Source organism: Phoca vitulina, unplaced genomic scaffold, assembly GCF_004348235.1.
Source record: "Phoca vitulina isolate PV1807 unplaced genomic scaffold, GSC_HSeal_1.0 scaffold1, whole genome shotgun sequence".
Taxonomy (NCBI): Eukaryota; Metazoa; Chordata; class Mammalia; order Carnivora; family Phocidae; genus Phoca; species Phoca vitulina.
In genome coordinates, this window is record NW_022589704.1 from 108,792,479 (window position 1) to 108,808,604 (window position 16,126).

At 39.6% G+C, this 16,126-nt stretch overlaps 1 protein-coding gene across 1 annotated transcript in view; it reads left to right on the plus strand.

Annotated features, from left to right (window-relative positions):
* The window catches only part of UGGT1 (UDP-glucose glycoprotein glucosyltransferase 1), a 115,217-nt gene that overhangs the window by 71,278 nt on the left and 27,813 nt on the right, over nt 1-16,126 (plus strand). The window contains exons 27-34 of the mRNA XM_032412794.1: nt 3,127-3,229; nt 5,113-5,192; nt 6,302-6,491; nt 10,381-10,539; nt 11,081-11,166; nt 13,922-14,006; nt 15,247-15,335; nt 15,868-15,972. Coding sequence (XP_032268685.1) covers nt 3,127-3,229; nt 5,113-5,192; nt 6,302-6,491; nt 10,381-10,539; nt 11,081-11,166; nt 13,922-14,006; nt 15,247-15,335; nt 15,868-15,972 — 897 coding nt within the window. The remainder of the gene's footprint in view (nt 1-3,126; nt 3,230-5,112; nt 5,193-6,301; nt 6,492-10,380; nt 10,540-11,080; nt 11,167-13,921; nt 14,007-15,246; nt 15,336-15,867; nt 15,973-16,126) is intronic.

The following is a 16,126-nucleotide window of genomic DNA, read 5'->3' on the forward strand; positions in this document are numbered from 1 at the left end:
GTTGTGTTCTTTGATTTAGTCCAGATCACATGTTGCAGTTCTTTGTTGTGTGTCTTTTTTAGTCTCCTTAAATCTAGAACAGTTCCCTGTGTTTTTTGTTCTTTGGGGGTTTTTTTTGGTCTTTTATGACTGACTTTTTAAAGAGTCCAGACCAGTTATCTTGTAGAATGTCCCATAGTCTGGGTCGTTTCCTCATGATTAGACTTAAGATTAAGTTGTCTTTAGGAAGAATCCCTACAGTTTGATGTATGTAGCCAGGCAAGGTTATATATCTTGATTGTGCCGTAGAGGCTTTAGATATTGAAGCCTGCATCCTGCTCCGTTATGATTTTGATTTAATTAGTCTGGGGTAGATTGGACTTCGGTTTCATTGATCCATGCTTTCTTACAGCCAGTTCTTATGGGGATCAAATTTGACCAGACTGTTTGATGATCCAAGCTAGAATGGAGACTCTCTCCTTTCTCACTGGCTGTGTGTCCTAACTTCTTACATCGCCAGTGGGTGAAGACTTCTGTGGCTCTTTGCTAATCCTAGTTGGATTTTGCCCATTAGCACCCATTTTCTCATCACTGTATACTTTCAGGAAGTAACCCAACTAGTTATTACCACAGGAAACATATTTCCCAATTGGCTTGCTATCCTGTTTGCCTTTCATGGCCAAGATAGTGAGTCCTGAGCCAGAATCTCTTCCCTTTTTAGAGCATCATTTTCTCCATGAGTCTTATATAATTAAAATGCTCTAATTACAAATTCTGTTGTGAGACAAATTATAATTAGAGAAATTCTTATTGGGGTTGTGTTAGTTAAATGAGCGTTATACTTAAATCAGACGTTTCTTATTTATGTGAGAAATAAAAAGGTCTGAATTATTGGTTATGTATATCCTTGCCCTAAAAGTGTGACTCACAGAACAGCAGTGGGGCATCATCTGGGAGCTTGTTGGAAATGCAGAATATCTGGCCCCAGACCAGACCTTCTGAGTCAGTATCTACGTTGTAACAGGATCCCCCCAGGTCACGCTTGTGTACCTTAAGATTGGGGAAGCACTGTATTCTTTGATGTTTGCTCTACTCACTTCATGAAAATGTGTATGACTCCCAAATCTTGTTCCTGTGTCTGTCACTTTTGGCCTTACTCTGGTCTTTTCTCTAATACAGCAAATATATTTCCACATGATATTGTTAGTTTATACTGTTCTCCATTTCCATACCACTGTTCCTCTAATCTTGGCTTTTGTTTTACTCTTTTTTGTTATAGAGATATAGAGTGGTTAAAAGGCCAACCAGGATCAGTTTCTAGTTATACCTTTCGCAGATCACTTAGAACACTGGGTCAGAACATTAACATGTCACACAGAACTCTGCCCAGACCTGCCAGGTTCACAGGTTTTGGCCTGGGCATGCCTGACTCAGATGCTATACTCTATAGGACTCTTTGGGACTTCTCTTCTTCTTCCCTTTGTGAGAATTTATATAATGCTATTCTCTAGTGAGCTTTTTCCTTCTGGAATTCTAGAGAAGCACAGAAGTCCAGGTTATCTGAGGGCAGTGGCTCTCATACTTCGGCTTTTACCTAGAGAATTTGTTCAAGTGCAGGTTGCCTGACCCACCCCCTGAGTTTCTGATTCAGGAAGTCTGGGTTATGGCTGACAGTTTGTTTCTAACAAATTACCAGATGAAGCTGATTCTGCTGATTTGGAGCCACACTTTGAAAACAGCTGTATTAGAGTAAAAAAAAAAAAAAAATGTTATTTTGGAATAATTATTGACAGCTGGAATTGTTTCATCAAAAATTGAAAACCTCTGCTTTGATAACAGGCACAAAGCTATTTTGATGGTTATTTCCAAAGCAGTTAAGGTTTGAAATAACCTTCATCCCCATTTAAACTATAGTTACCCAGTTTTGTTAGTTATATTTTATTTTGCACTTTCGTTTTCCCCTCACTGGATAAATGTTCTTGCACAGAACAGTAGTGGTTAGCACCAGAACTATATTAAAACATTGTTCAGAGCAAACAAAGATAGGCATTGATTTGACCAATTAAGATTTTGGAAAATTGGATGTATTTTAAAATCCTTCCAAGTTTATCCCTTTTCAGAATATATTGGAGGCTCCTGCTCCTCTTAAGTCATCTAAGTCAATATGACTTCGGAGGGAGGCTGTGCAGCTGGAAACTGTGGGTGGGGAAATGTACATTCTCCTCAGAAACCCGAGAGGGACAACCTGAAACCTAAACATTTAGCTGCTATTTTTAACTTACTAAGAAGACAGAATATGTATAACTTAATGTCCTTGAAAATTGACTCAGTTCTTTTGGAAATGTGATTGACAGTACATATTATCCACAAAAATATTTGTATCCAGTGACTCTGCAATCTCATATCTAGGACTTTGTCGACTCTAAAGAAATTTCCAAGTATGAAAAAAACTATGTATGAAGTTACTTACAGGCTGCAAGCCATCTGAATGCCCAACAATAAGGAGTAGCTTAAGTAAACATGGCAGATTCGCTTGGTAAATAGAAGATTATTTTTTATTCAGGATATTTGATGTGTAACAATATGGAAAAATCATTATGATAAAGTGGTGGGGGAAGGAAGGAATTATAAAATTGCTAATATTCTTTAGGTATAGCTGCTCTTTATAGAGGCATTTGAGAAGGTCTACAGAGAAAAATGCCACAGCATGGTTGGGTTGGGATGGTGAGGTTTTATGATTATTTCCTTTTTCTTTCACAAGTTTTCTGTAATGTTCTTTGTATTATTTTTAAAAATCCATTTATTTCTTCTCTTCTCATACCCTTCTTGCCAGGAAATAAAAGTTGGCATAATGTTTGTAATTGTCAAAAACAAATATCAGCTTTTAGCAGGTTTTGGTTAAATACAATTTTAAGCTGGTTTTCATCTTTTGTTCATTTTGAGTGAACTTGAGTCATTAGCAGGTTTTGCAAACTTTGAGGTAGACATAAGTACATGATTAACCACCATGTAGCCTTGTTGTTCTAGATCCGAAGTGTTTTTGGAAATGCTGAGAGAGCTGATAGGTTATGTTGGTCTTAATAAAAAAGGTTAACTTTGTTTCCTGTTTTCTACCAGATTAACATTTTGTCTTTTTGATCTCTGTAGTGCAATTAAAATGAGGCCGAAGGAAGGGGAGACGTACTTTGATGTTGTGGCTGTCATTGACCCTGTCACCAGAGAAGCACAGAGACTTGCCCCATTGCTCTTGGTAGGCATAGCCTAAGAGGCAGTTCGCATCTCTTTACCTGAAGTGGTCACAGGCCCTGTGACTCCCTGAGAGTGTCATTGTTCCCCTAGTTATCTTCAGAGGGCTTTGGAAAATGCTACAGGGCATCTTGGCAGAGCAAATGTCTTCATAAAGATTAGTAATGGCTCTGGAAACAGCCTCATAGCCTTAGAAAGTTGGTACAAGTTTGGTTGGTTTCCTCATGTAATTTTTTAAAAATGTCCTGTTTAGAGCAAGGTGTCTTTTAATTAAATTGATTTATGCCATATTCTGATTTATAATGAATGAGAGTTAAAAAGGTAAAATAATTTTGCTTCTTTATTTTCCTTTTCTATAACTAGCATTTTTTCAAATTGTGGCATGTCTTGTAGATTTGTATAATACAATTTTAAGAAAATTTAAGAGCTTTGCCAAAAAGACAGTTGCTTTGACATTTTTTTGAGTTGTGTTTCTTTTCTAAGGTGAAGTTTTATTGATGTATAATCAGCTAACATTTTTATGGATGTGTGTAAATATGCATACTCTCTAGCCAAGAATAAGTTTGTGGTGTGATGAGACCTTGGCACCACTGTCCATTCAACTGCCCCTGAGCCTCTCTCCCTGGTGTGTGTGTGTGTGTGTGTGTGTGTGTGTGTGTGTGTAAGGAGGTGCTGGGCTACAGTGCTGATGCTGAGCAGGACTGGGGGGTAGAGAACGGGGTTTTCCCATGTCCTGGAGTGAATATGAACATTCTTTGAAATCCCATGTCCTGGAGTGAATATGAACATGTCCCTAGGCCTGAGTAGGGACTCAGGTCTAGGGACAGCTCTGTGGTCAGGGAGCCAGCCTGAGGATCCAGGAAAGGTGGAGGAAAGCCCTGAGTGTCTGTTTCATCTGAGGGTGGGTTGGGGTGAGTCACTGGGGGAAGCAGAGCTCAACTGAAGGTGGAAAGATGACAAAAGAATCGTACAGTCCAGCACTTATTCTTTGCACCCCTGGGAAAGGGGCTGGGTGGCCTGAGGGCGACTCTGCTGTTTGAGGGGAGGGGGCCCAAGGCCACTGACACTGAGAGCTGGGGCTCAAGGACAGGGGGTCCGGGGGTGGGCTCTCCTCTTTGTGATCACTCTACTTCAAGCCTTTATTATGAGTTGCCTTCTCATCAGATTTGTAGCCTTGGAGCCTACCCTGTATCTTGTACCTTCCCTCAACCAGATGTGGGTGGGTCCCTGGAGTGGGGCTGTACATCACAAGGGCTGGAGGCTTAGAGGCAGAACCCCATTATCTCACAGAGAGACAAGTTGTCCTCTTGCCCTTTCCTCAGCTGTGGCCAGGGGTGTGTGGGCCTTGCCTGCCTCAGGGTCAGGCTGCAGTGGAAGTGGGTAGATAGATGAGGTCCTGGCCCAGGAGTGGAGGATAGCGGTGGTTAGGTCTCCTCATGGTTCTGCTTGAGGTGGATTAGCTGAAAGGTGATGAAGTTTAAGCCCTTTTCTGTCCCTGTTCTAAATAAACACTTTTGGACAACAACAACAACTGCACTGATGAACTTTTAAAATTTTCCTTGTGTAGACAACTCTTCATTATCCATCAGTTGCTTCACCACACAAGGGGGAGCAGTGATTTGCAGTAGCCCACTTGCCATGTTTTTCCCAAGTGATACGTGTGTGTGATTTAGGTTGTATGCCAGAGTTGGGATTTCCAAAAATTTCTCCAGTGCAGATTTTATGGCTTTTATTATCTTTCTGTCTTTCTTGAGATATTAAGAGATGTTCTCTCAACTCCGTGTCAGAGTGATGTTTCTGAAGAGAAAATGTAAATATTTTGTCTCAAGTAGCAGTCCCTTTCTCTGTAGGAAAATTTTAGGTTTTGTCTCTGGTTTGGTCTTTTAGGTTTTAACCCAGCTGATCAACATGAATCTAAGAGTGTTTATGAACTGCCAATCTAAACTTTCTGACATGCCTTTAAAAAGGTAAGACAAGCTGTTGAAGAAATCAATCGAAAACGTGGTACTAAATCTGAAAGCAGGTATTGAATGTTAAGGATCAAATGGGTTTATAGGTGGACTTCATGTTTGAAAAGATCATTTACTGAATGTTCAGTTTTGCTAAATTTCTGCTCTAATCAGAAGTTCTAAGAATTTAGTGTGGGTCTAGAAGCATTTAGGTGGCATTAACTCAAGTTACTTGGGCCAGCCGGCCTGCCTGCTTGCCTGCCTGCCTTCCTGCCTCCCTACCCCTCTGTCTCCCTTCCCTCCCTCGGAATTATGTAGTTCTTTAATTTTAGAGCATTTGGATCAATATAACTGTTAAATATACCTAGTTAGTTAAAAAAATGTGCTGTGGTACAGAAAGAAACTTGTCTGTCCCGTTTTATCTTAAAAGTGGAGCAGTTATTTCAAGTTGGAGTATATTTGTCAGAGGAAGCTTGCTGAGGCTCATTTGCATGTATCTGGAGAAGGAGGGCAGGCTTAGCTGTATGTTTTCTGAACCTTGGAATGGTCATTTATGAAGAAAGTTAAATAAAAAGCAGTAGTAATAGGGTAGCATCTGCTGGGTCTGTGGGAAATTTCTTATGTAAAAATGTGCCGTGTTTTTTAAGTTAGATTCTAAGTGAATTCAAATACTGTTTGAAATGGTTCTCAGCTTCTACATTGTCCTTGAATACGAGAATTGTTTAAACTACTGTGTATGGTGTTTTCAGGGCTCACCTGAGAACCCAGTCACCATTTAGGACTTTGTGTTTAAGAGAAAAATAACTTTTTCTCATTGAAGGGAGGCATGTGCTCAGGAAATCTTGTGACTCCAACAACAGCCACCCTTAGCAGTACCAGAAAGAATGATCTCTCCTCTCAATTCTGTCCCTCCTGCTCTTCTCTTGCATCTGCAAAAACCATAGGAGGCATAAATTAGGTCAAGAGATGGCTTTGGAAACACTTTTCCCAGTCTGGGAGGTTACCCTTCCAAATCTAGTTTGTTTTATTTTAAGCCAATTAGTTACCTGTGTGGATGCCTGTGAACTTAAGGACTGTGAGTGTATTAAAAGGACTCACTTTTTATTTTATTTTTTTTTAAATTTCAGTTTTTACCGTTATGTCTTAGAGCCAGAGATTTCTTTCACTCCAGATAATAGCTTTGCTAAGGGTCCAATAGCAAAATTTTTGGATATGCCACAGTCTCCTCTCTTCACCCTGAATTTGAACACACCTGAGAGTTGGATGGTGGAGTCTGTCAGAACGCCATATGATCTTGATAATATTTATTTAGAAGAGGTAAGAATATCATTGCTTCTACATATGTAATCTTGTGTAAAACCTGTTTAAGTTGGAGTGGTGATAGTTTCTGAATGAACAGACTGGATCACAGTCCAGGCAGGCCTCTGAGATGTCCATGTTCACGTATAATTGTATTTTTTAAAAATAACAGCTTCATTGGGATCTATTTCACATACCATAAAATTTACCCTTTTAAAGTATACAGTTCAGTAGTTTTAGTATATTCACAGAATTGTGCAGCCATCACCACTAGGTGGAAACTCCATACCCATTAGCAGTCACTCCCCATGACCTCCTGGCAACCACTAATCTACATTCTGTCTCTGTGGATCTGCCTGTTCTGATGTTTGATCTAAAGAGAATCATATATTTTTGTGATTGGCTTCTTTCACTTAAATTATTATTTTTAAGGTTCATCCATGTTGTAGCATGTATTAGTATTCTTTTTTGTTGTGAGAAAATATTGTATGGATATGCCACATTCTGTTTATCCTTTCATTGATAGACATTTGGGTGGGTTCTACGTTTTTGGCTATTATAAATGATGCTGCTGTGAACATTCATGTCCAAGTTTTTATAGATGTGTGCTTTTATTTCTCTTGGAATTGGTGGAACATACAGGAATTCTATGTTTAATCACCTGAGGGATTGCCAAACTGTTTTCCAGGGTGACTGCACCATTTTCCATTCCTGCCCATGATGTTGAGCATTTTTTCATGTGTTTATTGGCTGTATATCATCTTTGGGGAGAAATGTCTGTTCAAATCCTTTGCCTATTTTAAAAAAATCGCCAGGTTTTTTTTATTGTGGAATTGTAAGAGTTCTTTGTATATTCTAGATACAAATCTGTTTTCAAATATATGATAGGTAAATAATATCTTTCATTCTGTTAGCTGTCTTTCACTTTCTGGATAATGTCCTTTAAAGCACAAATGTTCCTAATCTCGATGAAATCTGTTTTTTTTTCTTTTGTTGCTTGTGCTTATGGTAGTATACCTGAGAAATCAGTGTTTAATCCCAGGTCACGAAGATTTATTCCTATGTTTTCTTATAAGACTTTCAGATTTTTAAACTCTTACATTTAGGTCTTTTATTCATTTTGAGTTAATTTTTATATATGGTGTGAGGTAGGGTTACAGATTTGTTCTTTGCCTGTGAATATCCATTTGTCACAGCACCATTTGTTGAAAAGACTGTTCTTTCCCCACTATATGGTCTTGGTACCTTTGTCAAAGATCTATTAGCCTTGAATGAATTTAATTCTAGACTCTCAGATCTCTTCCCTTGATCTGTGTGTCTATCCTTTGGCCACACTTGTCTTACTTAGCTTTGTTGTCAGTTTTGAAATTGGTAAGTTAGTTTTCCAGTTTTATTCTTACTTTTCAAGGTAGTTTTGGCTCTTTTGGGTTCTTTGCATTTTGGAATCAGCTTGTTAATATCTGTAGGAAAGGTTGCTGGGAGTTTGATAGAGATTACATTAAATCCCTAAGTCAATTTGAAGAGTATTGCCATCTTAACATTAATAAGTGTTTTGACCCATGAATATGGGATGTCTTTCCATTTATTTGGGTCTTTAATTTCTTTCAACAGTGTTTTATAGGTCTTAGTATATAGGCCTGTAAAAGATCATGTCATCTGCAAATAGAGGTAGTTTTATTTCTTTCTTCCCAAACTGGATGTCTTTTATTTAATTTTCTTGCCTAATTGGGAAATTTTTAGATCACCAATTCAGTCTCTTGTTACGGATTTATTTGGATTTTCTCTCTCGTCTTAAGTCATTTTCTGGAGTTTGTGTCTCAGGAATTTATCCATTTTATCCAGGTTATAATTTGTAGGCCTATAGTTAGTCATAGCATTTTCTTACAGTCTTTTAAATTTAGTTTTGGAGGGGTGCCTGGGTGGCTCAATCGTTAAGCGTCTGCCTTTGGCTCAAGTCATGATCCCAGGGTCCTGGGATTGAGCCCCGCATTGGGCTCCCTGCTCGGCTGGGAAGCCTGCTTCTTCCTCTCCCACTCCCCCTGCTTGTGTTCCCTCTCTCGCTGTGTCTCTCTCTGTCAAATAAATAAATAAAAATCTTAAGAAAAAAAAATTTAGTTTTGGAGTGATGTCTCCTTTTCCCTTGCTGATGTCAGTGAGTTGGCTCTTCTTTTTTTTTTGTGGTCAATCTAACTAAAAGTTTGTCAGTTTGTTGATATTTTCGAAGAACCAACTTTCGGCTCCATCGATTTTTCTGTTTTCCTGTTCTTTATTTCATTTATGTTCATATAGCTATTTTGGGTGTCTAAGGTAAGTGATCCTTCCCCCAGTCCATTTTCAAAAGATTGAGAGCTCACACGTGTACTTTTGCTGCTGTATCTTCACAGCCCTCACTCTGTACCTAGTTCAGAGTGTATTAACAAAAGAATTAAAACACATGGTCTTTCCTTATAAGGAGCTTATAGAGCCTCCTTCCTTTTTAAGACCACTGTCTCTGTGTCTGTCCTAAATATCTCTTCTTACAATTGAAGCCTGTTTCCCGGTTCCTCTTGGGAATTGGGAGACCAGGAACTTGAAGATAGTTATTAAGGGACTTCTCAGCCTTCTTTTCATTAGGGTAAAGAAGAATCCCATGATTCTTTACATCCCAAGAATGCTAAGTTAGGGGAGAGTGTGTGTACACACTTGCCTTATTCCCCACCTCAAACCTGTCCACCATGTTTGTTAACAAACAGGAAATGCTGTCTTTGCCCTTGAAGAACCAACTTTTGCTTCAGAGATAGTAAGATGGCCACAGAAAGCACTAGAGAGCAGTGTAAGGAGGCACAGAACAGGTGCAGAGCAGCTCTCTTCCATGTCCTTAGAGTTTTTGCTGCTCTTTCCTAGACTTTCTCCGCTTTCTCTGTATCTGCTGAAAACATAGAGCCTGGGACTTGGTGAGCGTGTGGAGGTTTAGCCCTTAGCTTTCATTATTACGCTTTTGGAATTTAGTATTGCAGTAACATATTAAGCTCCAAATAGTGTGTTATTAGCATTAGATAGGATTACAGAGCCAAGTGTGAACCAGCCTGGGATAAAAACTCTTTAATTAACTAAAGCCAAGCTGCCCCAATACTTTGCAATTATATCGTATTTTCTGTAAGGAATCAATAATAATTTAGGCAGTTGATGTGGAACATGAATGGCTTTGTGCCATTATGGAGTCATCAAATACATTTTGGATATTTGCCTTTAGAATGGCAGTAGTATTTTCAGCTATATCCTGTAGGCCAAGATGAATTTATGTTTTTCTCTGCTGTTTCTCATTGTTTCTTCATTATCTTCTTTATTCTTTAGCTTTTAGATCAGTTCATTTTTTTTTTTAAGATTTTATTTATTTATTTTGACAGACACAGCCAAAGAGGGAACACAGGGTGAGTGGGAGAGGGAGAAGCAGGCTTCCCATGGAGTGGGGAGCCAACCTGACGTGGGGCTGGATCCCAGGACCCTGGGATCATGACCTGAGCCGAAGGCAGACACTTAACGACTGAGCCACCCAGGCGCCCCTAGATCAGTTCATTCTTTTGGCAGTGTGTTTTACATGGTTTTCCCAATATTACTTCCTAGATGACAGCCTCATCCTCTCATCTGTACATCTGTACAAAACCTCCTTGCACAATCAAGATACAGAGCATTTCCATCACCCCATAAAGTTCTCTTGTGCCCCTTTGCAGGCAGTCCCTCCCCATTCTGTCACTATAGTTTTGCCTTCCCTTAAATTTCTAAGAAATATGACCATACAGTATGCAGCCCTTTACGTCTGGCTTTGTTCACTTTGTACAATGCATTTGAAATCCATGTTGCATGTCTCAGCAGTTTGTTTCTTTTTATTGCTGAGTAATTTTCAAGTGATTTAATTCTGCTGTTGCAGGTGGATAGTGTGGTGGCTGCTGAGTATGAGCTGGAGTACCTCTTACTGGAAGGTCACTGCTATGACATCACCACAGGCCAGCCCCCACGAGGACTGCAGTTTACATTAGGAACTTCAGCCAACCCAGTCATTGTGGATACCATTGTTATGGCCAATCTGGTAAATAATCAGTACATAAGGTGGTGGTATTGAGTCATGTTAATTTGGGCACTACAGTTTATGATGAACAGTTTGCATTCTGGACATGAGGGAGATTAAAATTCATGATTGACTGAATTTGGTCAATATAAAAATCGAAAGTTAAACTTACAGATTGGAATTACATGTTAGCCTAAAAAAAATGCTAGGATATTCTGAATATTCTGTTCTAATCAAATTGGCCCCTGCAAATTCATTGCTAAAGAGCTGACAGCATTTTTTCTTGGCTTTGGAGGTTTTTAGCTTATTCACACATGACACATTGATCCTTCACTCACTCACAGATCAAGGACCCCCTTCTTGGCCTCACTGGCCTGTATTTTGCTAGTGTTTCAAATGGGTAGATTTCTTTCTTTCTTTCTTTTTTTTTAAAGAATTGCACTGAAATTATAACTTTTATTTAAAATATGAGTGATATTTCAGAAAAGGAAATAACTGTCCCTCAGAAACAGCATTTTGATGTTTCAAAGAGAACTAAAATTTGTCTTTCTTCTTGCCTTAGGGCTACTTTCAGTTAAAAGCCAACCCGGGAGCTTGGATTCTCAGACTAAGGAAGGGTCGGTCCGAAGATATTTATAGAATCTACAGGTAGGATTAAGTGATGTAGGTGCTTTTCTTCCAGAACATTTTACAGAGAATCAGCTTAAATTGAGTACTACACAGGCAGTTAGCCAGGGAATAAGGATTTAATTTATGTGTGATGAAACAATGCTTTTCCAGGAAATTGAGTATGGAAGAATTGTCAGGGTATGATTGGGCAATAAGTGGTATAAATACTAGTAAGTATAGTCAAGTTTCACTCTTTAGTCTTTCCTTTGTGCTAACAGCATCTCAGAATCAGATTATTCTTTCACTGCGATGAAAACCATAGGCAGATGAGAAATTGAGTCATTTCAAGAAAGGAGAAAAGAAACGAATAACATTCAAACTTTTCTACATAGACGGTGTATTTCTTGACCCTGGGTGAATTGCAGGTACACAGTGTAAGCTTTGGCCATGCAATCTTGGTGCTAGACTGGCTTTCTTGGTCTGTGGTAGTACGGAAGTACTTCCAGAGCATTTCGTCAGTCACCAGGTTTTTGCCTTCAGGTTTGCTATGGCTGCCTATCAGTTTAAAAAAATTATACTGCCATTTTGAGTTTATCTTTGTATATGGTGTAAGAGAATGGTCCAGTTTCATTCTTCTGCATATGTGACTGTCCAATTTTCCCAGCACCATTTATTGAAGAGACTGTCTTTTTTTCCATTGCATATTCTTTCCTGCTTTGTCGAAGATTTGTTGACCATAGAGTTGAGGGTCCATTTCTGGGGTCTCTATTCTGTTCCATTGATCTATGTGTCTGTTTTTTTTGCCAATACCATGCTGTCTTGGTGATCACAGCTTTGTAGTATAGCTTGAGGTCAGGCATTGTGATGCCCCCAGCTTTGGTTTTCTTTTTCATCATACCCCTGGTGATTCGGGGTCTTTTCTGGTTCCATACAAATTTTAGGATTGTTTGTTCCAGCTCTGTGAAAAATGTCGATGGTATTTTGATAGGGATTGCATTGAAAGTGTAGATTGCTCTGGGCAGCATAGACATTTTAACAATGTTTATTCTTCCAATCCATGAGCATGGTTTCACTCATATGTGGAGTGTAAGGAAAAGCGTGGAGGACCATAGGGGAAGGAAGGGAAAACTGAATGGGAAGAAATCAGAGAGGGAGACAAACCATGAGAGACTCTGGACTCCAGGAAACAAACTGAGGGTTACAGAAGGGAGGGGAGTCGGGGGATGGGGTAACCAGGTGATGGGTATTAAGGAGGGCAAGTGTGGTGATAAGCACTGGGTTTATGCACAACTAATGAATTGTTGAACACTACATCAAAAACTAATGATGTACTATATGTTGGCTAAAAAAAATTAAAGGGGGAAACAAAAATATTATACTGCCTTTTAAAAGGTGTAATCTAAATTCTGTTTAACACAATTTAAATTAGTTTTAAGCTATGTGAAGAGAGTTTATGTCAATTTTTAGGGAGTGATTTCCATTACAGTGTATTTAAAACACCCTCTTGTGTCATCTTAGTTCTATAGGATCTATAGAGCAGCGTGGTTTCTTGAAGCTGTACTATAATAACATATTTATTGTAAATACCATGTTTTCTTCCAAATAATGTTTTCCTAAATACGGTTTTGCAGAATTTAATCCTATCATAAGTTTACTTGTTCTTCTTCTAAACCCCGTCCCTTCCGTGTGCCCTTTTCCTGGCTGCTCTTCCCCTTTCCCAAGAGTGTGGAGTCGTCCTCTCTTCCTACTGTCTAGGGTTCCCTTCGTCTTGGATATTCCCAGTGTTTCATGCTTCCCCATCAGAATCTTACCTTGCCTGAGAACTCTGCTTTGTGCTGGATGACAGTGAATGAATGCAGTGAATTCATATTTTATCATGGCTTTCTGCACTTAACACCTTGAAAATTGGTGCCTGGAAATTTTAGGAATTACAGTTGAGTGGGGATATCTTATTTTTAATTTTTTTTTTTTTAAAGATTTTATTTATTTTTTTGACAGAGACATAGCGAGAGCAGGAACACGAGCAAGGGGAGTGGGAGAGGGAGAAGCAGGCTTCCCGCGGAGCAGGGAGCCCGATGTGGGACTCGATCCCAGGACCCTGGGATCATGACCTGAGCTGAAGGCAGACGCTTAACGACTGAGCCACCCAGGCACCCTCTTATTTTTAATTTTAAATGTTTCCTGTTCTGCCCTAGCCCTCCCTGCAAATAGAGCTTGTTATAGTTCTTTCTCCAGAATATGGGCACCAGATTGAGTACAGGGCCTAGAGTTGGCTGATTGTGTGCCTCCAGGCAGAAGGATAGAGTAGATGCCTTTACAGAACTCTGAAGTGGAGCCATGCTTTGTTACTTGTCCATGAAAGAGTGGAAGTGATGTGTTTCTGGTGATGGTGCAGAGTGCTCTGGCTCATGCTCCTGGGCAGTCCTTTATTGCTGATACTGAACTTGGCTCAGACTTTGTGAATACAGGTGTTGATTAAGTGCTCATCATGTGCTTGCCAGCACTGGGAGCCTCTTACTCTGTGAAAGGTAATTTAAAGAGGAGACTCAAGAAGGAAGTTTGGGTTGTGACTGATTGGAATCTTCAGTGTTTGAAGGATAGAGATTCTGACAGTGCTTCTGTGTAGCTTGAAGGGACTTCCTGTAGGTTTCGAGAAAATAATTTGTTCTGGAAAACTCCTTTATGATAAAGATGATGGACAAATATGGCAGATTGATGTCACACCACTTACTGCATTTTGAGAATTGTGATTTGTAATGTCTGTCTTATTCTTTCCCTTTCTTTTCTCTCTAAGCCACGATGGCACAGATTCTCCTCCTGATGCTGATGAAGTTGTTGTTGTTCTCAACAACTTCAAGAGCAAAATTATTAAAGTGAAGGTGAGTTTGGTAATACTAAGGCAGCCACTCTTATAGTGGGTGAAAGTAGCAGTATTCTGGCATTCAGTAGCTCTTATCTAGAAGTAGGTGGATGCATTAACTGATAGTGCTGTCACTGTGGTCATCATTTTACAATATTTATGCATATCAAATCATCACATTGTATACTTTCAATTTATACAATGTTGTTTGTCAGTAATTATATCTCGGTAAAGCTGGGGGGAAGAAAAACCAGCTTAAGACTTTAATTCACCTTTGGAATTTTAGTGTTTATTGCAATGCTTTTTTTTTTTTTTTTTGAGAGAGAGAGAGAGCATGAGGGGCGGGGTCGGGGGGAGATGAGAGAGGGAGAGAGAAAGAGAAAGAGAGACTCCTAAGCAGGCTCCATGCCCAGTGTGGAGACTGATGTGGGGCTTGTTCTCACCACCCTGAGATCATGACCTGACATGTCAGACACTTAGCCAGCTGAGCCACCCAGGCGCCCCAGAATACTTCTTTAAATGTAAGATGTCTTTTGTAAATATACATTTGTGGCTTTCTTCAACTGAGAGATTGCACCTTCTAGGTAATCTCTGAGCAATACAAGTCTCATTTTACATAAAGTGTTTTCACAGATACTGTTTTGCTTACATAGCCATCATTCACATTATTATTGATGACTGTTCTCAGAAAATTGGGAAGAATGCCAGTGAAAATTTCAATGACAATAATAATTGGTAGCCCTATTTCATTTCTTTTCACTTCTCAGAATTTTGAAGTTCTTAGTGCCTTAAATTCAAGTAAAAGGTATCATGGAATAAATAATCATTACACACAGTAAAATCTAAAGCTGACCACACATGATTGAGCAGAAAACTGGTCCCTATGTTGTTGAGAAGATTCAACCCGTCTTTATCCTGGTAAATCCTAAAAACAGGCTGTGATGTGAAGTGACTTCTTCCTGACAGCGCTCATGTGGGCTGCACTCTACCCCTGGAAAACCAGCTGTCAGCTTGGTGGATTAGGTTTCTAGTTTTGCTTAGACTCTGTTTCCTACATAGTTGAATTTGAGATTCTTTGACCATTTTTCAAAGTAAAAACAGTTATCTAATTAAGAGAGGTTGCTGGCTCATCATCTGAAGTTTTAATGTGATATGTTGAAGATCATTGTATTGAACTCGTCTACACTCCGGGTGGATTGTTGTGCTTGTGGGGGAATTCGTTCCCTATTGTTGACAGCACTCCTCACATATGGTTGCAGGTTCAGAAGAAGGCAGATATGGTGAATGAAGACTTGCTGAGTGATGGAACTAATGAGAATGAATCTGGATTTTGGGACTCCTTCAAATGGTAAATTGGCATCATTAAAAAAAGAAGTATCTTTTAAGGAAAAACTGAGATATAAGCACCATCCCTCCCTTCTTTTGAGTATAAGACTCCTATCTGGGCCTTTCAGAGTCTGCACTCTGCCACCACATCTTGCACTTCTATTTAGAGTAGATGAGTGTTTTCCACTGACTGAGTGACGGAGGTTAATGTCCCCGTGTGGGGAAGTTACTTCTTGACTCTCACTGGGTTGTGCCTGCCTTTCGGAGAGTTCAGTTTACTTCCCATTGAGTGGATCATGTTCTGTGGGATCGCCTCTGTTCAGTCTACTCCTGAAGCTCTGCGGTACCCTGCAGGCAGCACCCTTGTCTTTCGCCTGTGGTGGCTTGGTTGCCTTGTGCCCTCTCAGGTGCCAGCGGATGCTTCACCAGCCTCTCCTGCATCGCCCCCTAGGGAAGGAGTGGGCATGGGAAACATCTCTGCAGCTCTCCCCTTAAAGGGCTGTGTGTCTGTACCAGCATTTCAAGTGTTCTTGTTTTTATCTTTATTATTATAGGGGCTTTACGGGAGGACAGAAGACTGAGGAAGTGAAACAAGATAAAGATGACATAATTAATATTTTCTCCGTGGCATCTGGTCATCTCTATGAAAGATTTCTTCGGTTAGTTGTGTTGATTATTTCAGTATATACGAATGGGTTTGTCACAGTATTCTTATTTAGAGAGTAAATGTTTTATGGGATTCTGTCCATTATGCTTCTGTGTATCTGAAGCACTCTGAGGATTGTGAATATATAATTGTATTTGTTTTGATCT